The following is a 12,008-nucleotide window of genomic DNA, read 5'->3' as shown; positions in this document are numbered from 1 at the left end:
CATGGTCTCAGGGTCCTGGGATCAAACCCTGTGTAGGGCTCCCTGCTCAGCGGGGAGTCTTCTTCTCCTTCCCCCTGCTCTTGCATTCTTGCTCACTCTCTCTCTCCCTCTCAAATAAATAAATAAAATCTTTTAAAAAAATTAAAAAATTAATATATATATATTGTAGAAAATTTGGAAAATTCAGAAAAGTATAAAGAAAAAAATAAAACTGCCAGGAACACTACCATTCAGAAAGTCAACACAGTTATCTTTTTGGCTCTGTAATCTGTAAGGTTTTTTGGTTATGTATATACAGGCTTTTAAATTTAATTCCTTGTTTAAAAATGTATTAAAAAAAAAGAAGATAGTAGGAAGGGAAAAATGAAGGGGGGGAAATCGAAGGAGGAGACAAACCATGAGAGACGATGGACTCTGAGAAACAAACTGAGGGTTCTAGAGGGGAGGGGGGGTGGGGGGATGGGTTAGCCTGGTGATGGGTATTAAAGAGGGTACGTACTGCATGGAGCACTGGGTGTTATGCACAAACAATGAATCATGGAACACTACATCCAAAACTAATGATGTATGGTGATTAACAATAAAATTTAAAAAAAAGTATATATATGTATATATTTATATACATTTAAGTGCTATACAGAAACATGAATTTTAATAACTGTATATTAAGCACATTTCACAATTCACTCAAACCCATTTCCTATCATTGGACATTAGGGAATTTTTTTTCTACTATAATGCTCGGAGAACATCTTGAATATAAATTGTCAAGTCTATGTCCTAATGTTGGAAGAGTTCCTAAAATAGAATTACTCTGTTAAAAGATGTGAACATTTTAAAAACCTTCATGCAGTATGCCAAATTGTCCAACAAAAATGTTGGTTATTTACCTGAAAAATACAAAAACACTAATTCAAAGGGATACATGCAGCCCTCTGTTTATTGCAGCATTATTTACAGTAGCCAAATTATGGAAGCAGCCCGAGTATCCATCAACAGATGAAAAGATAAAGAAGATGTGATATATGTATATATATATATATATATACACAATGGAATATTATTCAACCATACAAAGAATGAAATCCTGCCATTTGCAACTACATGAATGGAGCTAGAGAGTATAATGCTAAGTGAAATAAATCAGTCAGAGAAAGACAAATGCCATATGATCTCACTCATATGTGGAATTTAAGAAACAAAACCAATGAGCAAAGAAAAAAGAGAGAGAGAGAGAGACAAACCAAGAAACAGACTCTTAATCATAGAGAGCAAACTGATGTCACCAGAGGGGAGACGTGTGGGGGGATGGGTGAAATAGGTTGATGGGAATTAAGAGGACACTTATCATGATGAAAAAAATTAAATGATTTGAAAAAATCTGTACTTTTAGCAAGTCAAAAAAGAAAAATGTTACACTGGATTTCTCCTCCATCAGCAATGTATGGTGTGAAGTATTCCCTCTCGTTTGAGATCTTGGTTAAGTATTACCATTAAATAATAGTAATAATAATATTCCAGACAAAATATTATCTCACTGTTGCTTTAATTTTATTTCTTTGATTATTATTGAGGTTGAACATTTTAAATATGGATTTTGATTTTTATATTTCTGCTTTTATGAAGTGCATATTTAAGACTATTGTCAATTTTCCTGTCCACTTATAACAGCACTTTTTATATAATGGGCATGTTGTCATATTTTGTGAAACAGATGAGATTGGGCTGATTAATGTTTTATTTTATGGAGTCTTGGTTTATTTTTATTATTACAGGCTCTCCATCCCAGGATTAGATCCATAATTACTTCTGTTTCTCTCATGGTTTCTTTTTTATCTGAATTTGACCCTTCCAACCACCCAAATTTAATTGTGATACATAATCTCAGGAAGAGATAAATCCTTTTTACACTAAACTGAAATTACAGCTTAATAGATGTAGTCTTTTTTGGTGTGGTTAATTTGGGTCCATTTTCTTCCAGTTATATTCTCCTCTATTAATAAATTTGTCTGCCTTCCTGGAGCCAATAGCTCAGTTATTATTATAATGTTTAATAATATGGTCTAATACCTGGAAGTGGAAATTCTCCTTCATGGCTATTAGTTTTTAGTCATTTCTTGCTACTGCCAGTGGGACTCCTATTCCAAATGAATTTAATTTACTTATTATTATTTCCGTCCCGCCCCTGAGAAAGAAATGGGATTTTCAATAAAATCACATTAAATTTACATTAGTTTAATTGTTATATTGTGTTTCCCTCTCCCCACTGGAAAAATTATTTTGTTTAAAATCACATTAAATTTATAATTTGAGGAAATTTGAAGAAAACCAACACCTTTTAATTTTTAGTTTTCTTATCACAGAAAGAATGTTTTTCCCTTTACCTTAAAAGTTCTTACATAATATCCTGCAGCAAAATCACACATTTTCATCTGTGGTCTAGTTTCTTTAGATGAAAACCTTTTTTTTTTTAAACATTATATTTTTAGCAAATTGTTCCTAGATATTGATATTTGTATATTTATTTTATGAACAAATGTTTCATAGTCATCCTCCAAGCTCTCATAATAGCCCATTTTGCCAGTAGCTTCTATTGGGTTTTTCAGGTAGACACACACAACAATTTAATCACATCTATGCTTTTTCCCTTCCTAGTGCTTTGGACTGACCATTCTAGAACAATATTAAATAATAGTATTAAGGGTGGGCAGCTTTCTCTTCATCCTGAGACTAAGGGGAATTTCACTGAGTAGATGTTGGCTGTGACTGAGACAGATACCCTTCCACACAGTAAAGGAGTACAATAGCCCTTCTCATCTGTGGCTTCACTTTCTGTGGTTTCAGTTACCCGTGGTCAACGGGGGTCTAGAAGCAGATGTTCTTCCTTCTGACTTATTGTCAGAAGGTCAAAAGTAGCCGAATGCTACGTCACAATGCCTATGTCATTTACTTCACTTCATTTCATCCCGTAGGCATTTCATCACCTCACATCATCACGAAAAGGATGAGTGCAGAGAGAGAGACCACATTCACAAAACCCTTATTACAGTATATTGTTATAATTGTTCTATTTGATTATTAGTTGTTGTCAATCTCTTATCATGCCTAATTTATAAGTTAAACTTTATCATAGCTATGTGTGTATAGGAAAAAAAACATGGTATATGTAGAGTTTGGTACTATCTGTTGTTTCAGACATCCACTGGGGGTCTTGGAACACATCTCCCATGGAGAAGTGGGGACTACTGTATGCACCTGTCCTAATTGACTAACAGTGCTTTAGGAATTTATGTTCATGTCATTAAATGTCTATTTGAAATCTGTTGGGATAAGCATATATTCATTTCTTCTTTTGTGAGTAAATAGATCTCCTAATATGTAATTGTCCTTTTTTTCCTGGAACAAACTCTACTTCCTTGTTGTGTGTTATTTTTTAGAACAAAAGATTTGCTATTGTAATTTTTTAGGCTTTTGGTGTCCATTTTTTCAAATCTGATAAGTTAGTCATTTTCTTATTTTAGTACTTTGTCCAATTGTGGTATCATAGTTACCATAGCTTAATAAATTGACAGATAAAATTTCACTTATTTTCCCTGCTCTAAAAATGATTGGTTACTTGGAACTGAAATAATTCTATGGTCACTTCGCTATTATCCACCTAAGCAGAGATGAGTCATGATTCAGAATCTAGAACAACCTAGAACAGCTTCCCAGATTCCCAATGACTTAAATTTTTTTTAAAAAAACCTTACCAATTGCAATTAGTGTGAACATCCATTTCATATGCTGACTAAGCCTTAGGAAAACTTTGGCAGTAAGTTTTGTCCATTAGAAAGGAGTCAATGTGTAATTAGATGCAGGTGGTAAGTAACAAAAGAAATGCAAATTTAAAAAAGGAAATCCTTTTCTCCTATAAATTAAAAAAAGAATTCTAGCGTTCAAGGTTGGTGAGGTGTGGGGAAGGCTCAGAAGCATGGATGAGAGGTTTAAAGTGGCATGAGGTTTCTGAAGGGCATTTTGGCAAGACTTATCAAAAAGTACACATCTTTTTCCTGGAACACATCTTTTGACCTAGAAATGTCACTCCTAATAATGCCATTAACGATGGCTTCAAAGATTTCATGACAATGGTATTCATCAAACCATTATAGGTAATGAAGAATTTGCACAGCTGTTAAAATTAAAGCAGATAAATATTTAGTGAAATGGATATACTACATGTTCAAAACATATTTGAAGGAGAAAAGCAGAATATACACCAACGAGTTGGCAGCGGTTTATCTCTAGATTTGGAGATTACAGCTCAACTTTTTTTTCTTGTCTGTGTTTCCTAAATTTCTACAATGAATAAATATTTATTAAATAAATATTTATTCAATGAATAATAATAATAATATTTATTTCTTTTTAAATAGGGGAGTAAAAATGGACTGTAATACAATCTTACTTTGTTGCTCTAAACACCAGTATTGTCACAATAAGGGTTGTGTTTTTAATATTCAGACCTGGCTATGCAAATAAATATGGGGATGTACGAATACAATGGGAAAAGTGGCTACAGATTAAAGCCAGAGTTCATGAGGAGACCTGACAAGCATTTTGATCCGTTCACCGAAGGCATCGTGGATGGGATAGTAGCCAATACTTTATCTGTCAAGGTACGTACCTCTCTATTACAAAACTGTCCCCAACAAAAGTCTCAAACAGTACCTATTTTGCGTAAAGAAGTAGTTTAGTCATCAAAAATTTAGAGCTAGCAATATCTCCACCTCCTTCGTGCATTTTTCCTTTAAGGACCAAATCTGAATTACAAGTTTCAGAAGCCATATGCATGAGATAAAGGAACTTAAGTCCTATTCTTTAATAGGATAAAAATTGGACCCTAAATCAATAAACCAACTTGAAGAGTCACCATGGTTGGTCTTTTCTTTTGGTACAAATATCAGTGACCTATGTTGGAGAAATCTTCTGGTCTTTTATTTCTCCATTAGTTCTTGAAAAATAGCCACCCTAAGCAAAACTAGAGAAAACAAGGTATTCTCTCAATAATATTCTCTCAATAAATTGTTAACTATTGAATAAAAGCTCCCAAGTTACTGTTTTGAAAATCTATCAGTATTCAGGGACTTAAAACACAGAGTAGTGATATTAAGTAAAAGAATCGCTTCATTAAACATACATCTGACCTTAAAATACTAATTCAAAATTATTTCTGCAGTCTTTGAAATTGATGTTACATCATATAATTTTTTTAGCTGTAAGAAAATATTTTGTGCTATGAATGAAAAATCATTTCATAGGAGCTTTTTATGTGAATTCTATAAGCTCTTGGTTGTTGTGGCTCTTTCATTTACTTTAAAGTTTCCTTTCTTGGGGTGCCTGGGTGGCTCAGTCATTAAGCGTCTGCCTTCGGCTCAGGTCATGGTCCCAGGGTCCTGGTATCGAGCCCCGCATCGGGCTCCTTGCTCCGCGGGAAGCCTGCTTCTCCCTCACCCACTCCCCCTGCCTGTGTTCCTGCTCTGTCTCTCTCTCTGTCAAATAAATAAATAAAATCTTTAAAATAAAATAAAATAAAATAAAGTTTCCTTTCTTTCCTGTTTAGTTGGGTAACTGTGGAACTAAGAAACGTTTTGTATTGGACATAAATGCAATTTTCAGACTGACCTTAAACCAAAGGCATATGAAAGACTGTAAAAAAAAAAAAAAGTAACAGTTTTGCTAATTTCTATCTACCCTAAGCTTGTTGAGCCCATTTTTACTTTAAAATTTGTCACTTGACACAAAAGATTAAAAATAAAATTTCAGTGAAGTGTCTCAAAATTATATCTTTTGAAATTATTTCATGCCATCTATCTGAAGAGTGGAGTTGGCAGAATTAGAGCTTCGAGATTATGTTTATTTTAGGAAATTCTTTTCAGCAAAGGATGTTTCATTCCTGCCGAGTTTGATTAAGATAAAGTCCTAAGCATCACACACTGACAAAATGTTATTTTTAGAACCCTTGTCAATTGTTGTTATAGTTGGATCAAACTAATAATTTTGTTCTTGTGTGCCAGTTCATCTTGTTTTGTGCATGTGTGCTTGCTTATTTATTTGTTTTTTTTTAAATTCCGGGCGCCTGGGTGGCTCAGTCATTTAAGCGTCTGACTCTGGGTTTCAGCTCAGGTCGTGATCTCAGGCCCCACGTTGGGCTCCGTGCTGAGCGGGGAGCCTGTGTGTTCCTTTTCCTCTGCTCCTCCCCACTCTCTCAATCTCTCAAATAAATAAATAAATAATGTTTAAAAAATATTTTTAAAAACTCTACCATGAAGGTAGAAGTAGTTAGAAGATGATGGCATAGAAACAGGAAAGTGAGTTGAGGGGAAACAGTTGAGACCCAAACAGGCATGAGGGGCTACCTGAGTCCAGAATGGAGACACGGCTGTTGGGTGGTCAGTGTCCTCAGAATAGACAGGCCAGGCTGCTGTCTCATCTTGCCTTTCACATGATGGCCAGAGCCAAGAGGCGGCTCATGTCCCTCCAGTGGTGCCTTTGTTTTGACCTTCTGACATAGACTTCCTAGTGTCAGAATGGACTTGGGTGCCCAAAAGGTGTTCCACCATCCTATTCTACTGATGGGAACATTGAAGGTCATTAATTTAGTTAAGAACCTCTGCTTTTTTTTTTTTTTAGATTTTATTTATTTATTTATTTGAGAGAGAGGGAGAGAGCTCAAGCACAAGCAGAGGGGAGAGGCAGAGGGAGAAGCAGAGGTAGAGAGAAAGGGAGAAGCAGACTCTCCGCAGGGCAGGGAGCCCAACACAGGGCTCCAACCCAGGCCCCTGGGATCCTGACCTGAGCTGAAGGCAGATGCTTAACTGACTGAGCCACCCAAGTGGTTCCCCAAGAACCTCTGCTTTAACCAAACACCTTAAGCACACAGAATCCTTGGTGCATCTGATTTCCCACTGTGACTCACAAGCTTGGAAGTTTCACACTTGTCTGCTAAGTTGTTCTCCCTTAGAACCTCAAATTAAATAGAGATCATTGTTGGCAGGTCCCAGGCACTCAGGCTAAAGAGAACATTCAGGAGAAATGAGCTATCCTGGCAAATTCAGACAGCCTATTCCTCGTTTTTCTCTCTAACTGGTTTGGAATTTCTGACCCCATCAGCAAATAGCTCACTGGCCTCGCTGAGCCCTTGAGGGCCATTCACAGGCTGACATCATGTCCCACTTCTGGCCCCGCCATAGTCTTGATAATTCTGTCCCCTTTCACAGACTTGAGCTCAGAAAGCTCCTAGCCATCAGGATATGTGATTTTAAACTCTTTGAACTCTACAATATCCATAAATTGTATAGCTAAGCAAGGAAACCCATAACTGTGTGGACAGCTAACAGGTTGGGGTTAGGAGTGATGATAAACTGGGCTTGATGGTTTAAAGTCGATATTTGGGTTTTGTTTTTATTATCATTGTAGCTTTTTATTTAAAGTATAACAACTCTGGGGGCACCTGGGTGGCTCAGTCGGTTCAGTGTCTGACTCTTGATCTCAGTTCAGGTCTTGATCTCAGGGTTGTGAGTTCAATGCCTTGTAGTCTACTTAAAACTATAAAAATAAAAAAAATAAAAATATAACAACTCTGAGAATTGAATAACATAGGGTTACAACCATTTCTTCAAGTTGAATTTTATGAACAAAAGGAAACTTTTTAAATGCTAAAGTTTCTACTTTGTTATGTTTTAAATTTGTGCTCTTACCCTTTTAACTTCATTTACAATCATGCTAAAATGAGAATTTTTTTCTCTTGTAACATCTTTAAGTAGAAAAACCTTTATATTCAGTTGGCTCTAAGATCAATTTTCAACATTTAACAGATGTATCTCAAGTACAAAAGGTATAATCTCATCAAACTTTTGGTATATTTTCATTTATTTCCTCCTATACAATTTTGTCTTATTAACTGACTCCTTCTGACTTCAGCATTTTCAATGTGCCTCTATCAATTCCTTAACCAAATTTGTCCTCTTGCCTCTATTTCATTTTGGTTATGATTCAACCAGCATTTGTACCTCCCTAAAGTATTCTCTTATATCACTTACTCATTTTCAAGAGTTCCTTTTTGATTATTTTCTAGATTATTTCAGGTCAGTTTCTTTCTGATAAGAAAGTCGGGACTTACGTGGAAGTGGATATGTTTGGTTTGCCTGTGGACACGAGGAGGAAGGCATTTAAGACCAAAACATCACAGGGAAATGCTGTAAATCCTGTCTGGGAAGAAGAGCCCATTGTCTTCAAAAAGGTAGGTCTCATATCCTTGATATGAGATGTAACTGCATATTCAAGGTGTTTCACTCTGAGAAAAAAAATTACAGGAAGAATTATTTGTTGCTAATTCGGGAATTTACACATTTATAAAGCAATAGCACTTTGGGGGCTATCTTAAAAACTGTTCAGGAACTCTGTGAATCACTTGTTTGGATTTTCAGAATTGCGTTGTGAATCACTTAATTCTAGTATACCTCGTTTGGAAGACCAGAAAAACATATAAATTAACTCGTATTCCCTCATGATACAAGTGGTAAATGATATATTTTCATCGTAACTGAAATGAAGTAAAGTGGAAAGTAGGGAATAACATGGTAGCAGAGAGAAGGAAGCCCATACATCCTAAAAAAGAATATTAATTAAACTTCCTATAACCTCTAGCCTCTGGCAGCCGATCATTCTATCTTGTCTGGATTCTGTCTGATAGAGTTAAAATCTTTCCATTTGAATGGGCCTCCTGTCTGCCTTCACCAAAAAAGCAAATGTTCTACACACATGCTTGTCACACAAAGGAAGATAATAGTCTAGTAGAAAGTGGAATAGACTATCTTACCATATCATTTGCTTTTATCTGGCCAAAAGATCTAGAAAGGTTGTCTTCTGCAAAGAGAATATCTGTGTTAAGGGTCTCTGTGCTCCCACTATCTTTAATATGTTAATCAGATTTAATAGTAGTGTCTATTTCAAAGAGTTATTAATAAGTATTCCCCAATACACTGAAAACATTTATGAAATGTCTGGCACTTTGAAAATAGTCAACAAATATTAGCTTGCTCTTGTTACCAAAATTAAGTCTTTAAGGATACAGTTAGCCTCATGTTCTCCACACATGTTTTACGTTGTGGGGGGGAAAATGAGCAATTACTTGTTGCTCATTTGGGAATTATTTATAAAGCAATCTCATTTTGAAAGCTGTCTGCAAGCTCTATTTTTGCATGTTTGCTTTTGCTTTGAAAGTATAAAAGTGATTTGCTTTGAAAATATAAGAGTAAGGGCACCTGGCTGGCGAGTCTGCTAAGCATCCAACTCTTGATTTCAGCTCAGGTCATGATCTTGGGGTCATGGGAATGAGCCCCACATGGAGCTCCATGCTGGGTATGGAGCCTCCTTCCTCTCTCCCTCTCCCTCTGCTCCTCCTCCCTCTCCCTTCCCTGCTCATGCTTGCCCACTCTCTCTCTCTCCCTCAAAGAAAAAGAAAAAAGAAAATGTAAGTGTAAAGGCTCAAATAGTGGTAAGACTAACTTTATCTCTTTTTTTTTTTAAAGATTTTATTTATTTATTTGAGAGAGAGAGAATGAGAGACAGAGAGCACAAGAGGAAAGAGGGTCAGAGGGAGAAGCAGACTCCCCACTGAGCAGGGAGCCTGATATGGGACTCGATCCTGGGACTCCAGGATCATGACCTGAGCCGAAGGCAGTCGCTTAACCAACTGAGCCACCCAGGCGCCCAAGACTACTAACTTTATATTTAAACGTTTGTCATTTCCATATTTAAAGATTACCTTTCTAATTCTTTCTTGGAGTCGCTCCTTCTTATAACCACTTGTATCCTGCATTTCCCTCTAGGTGGTTCTTCCTTCTCTGGCCTGTCTGAGGATAGCAGCTTATGAAGAAGGAGGTAAATTCATCGGTCACCGGATCTTGCCAGTACAGGCAATTCGGCCAGGTATGGACAGTGTGGTGAGAAACTATCAAAGCTGTCAAGAAAACCATCACTGCCTTACGTGATTGTTCAAGGGTGAATTAGGAAGCTGTCTGAAAACTCAGTGGTTTATAACAAGTGCTTTATCTTTATGCTCACAAGTCTGTGGGTTGGCAGGGTTTGGCTGGGCTCAGCTGTGTGGCTGTGCTTTAGGCTGAGGGCTGGAGTTAGGTCTGCTCCCCGTGAGCTCATTCAGACTTCCAGGAGGAAGGAGCAGTGGCACCCACAGTATGGACATTTATGGCCACCCCCTGGAATGCATATAAGGGCAAGCCCGACTCTGCAAGTGCATTTGAATCCTCTGTTTGCACCACAACCCTAACATCCAGTTGTCTAAAGCATAGCATATGGCTAAGCCCCAAGTCAAGAAATCACATACAGGGGAAGAATTTGGACCAAGAACTCAGTCTATGACATACAGTTTTAGATTCTCTTTTGTGGGGTAAAACGTGATTGAAAAGGAAAATAATCAGAATCAACATTGTTTTCCTGTCTGAAGAGAAAAATAATTTCACATAAAACCATGTGATGAAAATAAGAAGTGACCTGTTTGTCATCCAAAGTCACCTAAAACAAACACTTCCATCACATAGATGTTCCTGTGTTGTAACTAACATTGTGAAGGAAATATGTGATACACGGTATTAATGTCACCCTATAGGCTATCACTACATCTGTCTGAGGAATGAGAGGAACCAGCCTCTGATGCTCCCAGCTGTCTTTGTCTACATAGAGGTGAAAGACTATGTCCCAGATACATATGCAGGTAAACAACCTAAGTCAAGGGGATGTTTCTATCTGGGGCCATCCTTATTTTTGTGGTTTAGTGGAAGGAAAATTGGACCAAAAATAGGCAGGAAATTCTGGCCTCAGAATCACTTCTATTTATGTATGCATGTTGATTAAATTGCTCAAGACTTTGTGAATAGATTTTAATTTCATTGAAGTCTGAATAAAATATTGAGCATATTTATCTACTAGTGGTATTATTCTTATGGGTCCAGCAATTTCTAACCCATGCTACTTGGTACTAAAGCAGTGTATCTAGGTCTGTACAATGACTTTATCTTCAGCAAGTTTTAGAAGCCAGATCCTTTTCATGGGTGAAATCCTAAGTTTAGAGGAATTAACTTGTGACAATGTCAACCAGGAATCATAAATTTAAATACTCCTGGTGTTAAGTGGCCTGATTATAAGGTATTGGGGAGTGGTGGAGACTATGGCAAACTTGGAGCACATGCCCGTCCAAAGATGGCAGCCATAACTCACTCCAGCTAGACAGTATCATGTGTGAATGATACTCATATTGCCAAGTCTTTGGGTTGTTTCAACAGTCTGGAAAGGAGGCTTTTTATTTGAAATATTTTCCTTCATTTATGAAACACCATTTGGGCCAAATAGGACAAGTGTGTGGGCCATTGTTGGAATGGATGGGCCCCTCAAAATAAACTGAAAACTATGTAATATTGAGGTATCTTGGGTTGGAGCCTATCCAGTTTGGCTGTCAGAGCTGAATTCCCTTGAGTTCTGTCTTCCTGAGGTTGAAGCAAAGGGTCCTGACTTGTCCATTTCCAAAAATGTTGGATGGATGAGTGGATAGTTACATGGTAGATGGAAGAGTGGAAGATGGATGATGATTCGGTGGATGGGTGGGTGAGTAGATAGAGGATGAGTGAATGGATGGATGGATGAATGGATGGATGGATGAATGGTTAGTTGGTTGGATGGATGGATGGATGAATGGAGGATGGATAATCAATATATCCAGGACCTTTGATCTAAAATATCTCTTCCTTATCTAGATGTGATTGAAGCTTTGTCAAATCCAATACGATATGTGAATCTGATGGAACAAAGAGCTAAACAATTGGCTGCATTGACACTGGAAGATGAAGAAGAAGTAAAGAAAGAGGTGAGCGAGTGTTCTAATCTTATGTGGTATTAAGCATGATTTCCACACCCAGTGGCTGGCTTTGCCTATGTAACATCATACCTCATGA

The 12,008-nt window shown here is 37.0% G+C and overlaps 1 protein-coding gene across 7 annotated transcripts in view; it reads left to right on the top strand.

The window, feature by feature from the left end:
- Positions 1-12,008, top strand: part of PLCB1 (phospholipase C beta 1) — a 714,547-nt gene that overhangs the window by 578,364 nt on the left and 124,175 nt on the right. For all 7 annotated transcript variants that reach the window (XM_027621223.2, XM_027621225.2, XM_027621224.2 and 4 more), the window contains exons 19-23: positions 4,504-4,658; positions 8,117-8,281; positions 9,873-9,972; positions 10,670-10,774; positions 11,811-11,920. In XM_027621223.2, coding sequence (XP_027477024.1) covers positions 4,504-4,658; positions 8,117-8,281; positions 9,873-9,972; positions 10,670-10,774; positions 11,811-11,920 — 635 coding nt within the window. The remainder of the gene's footprint in view (positions 1-4,503; positions 4,659-8,116; positions 8,282-9,872; positions 9,973-10,669; positions 10,775-11,810; positions 11,921-12,008) is intronic.

This window comes from Zalophus californianus, chromosome 8 (assembly GCF_009762305.2).
Source record: "Zalophus californianus isolate mZalCal1 chromosome 8, mZalCal1.pri.v2, whole genome shotgun sequence".
NCBI classification, from domain to species: domain Eukaryota; kingdom Metazoa; phylum Chordata; class Mammalia; order Carnivora; family Otariidae; genus Zalophus; species Zalophus californianus.
Note: the sequence above shows the minus strand (reverse complement) of the source record. Positions and strands in the feature narration are given on the sequence as shown.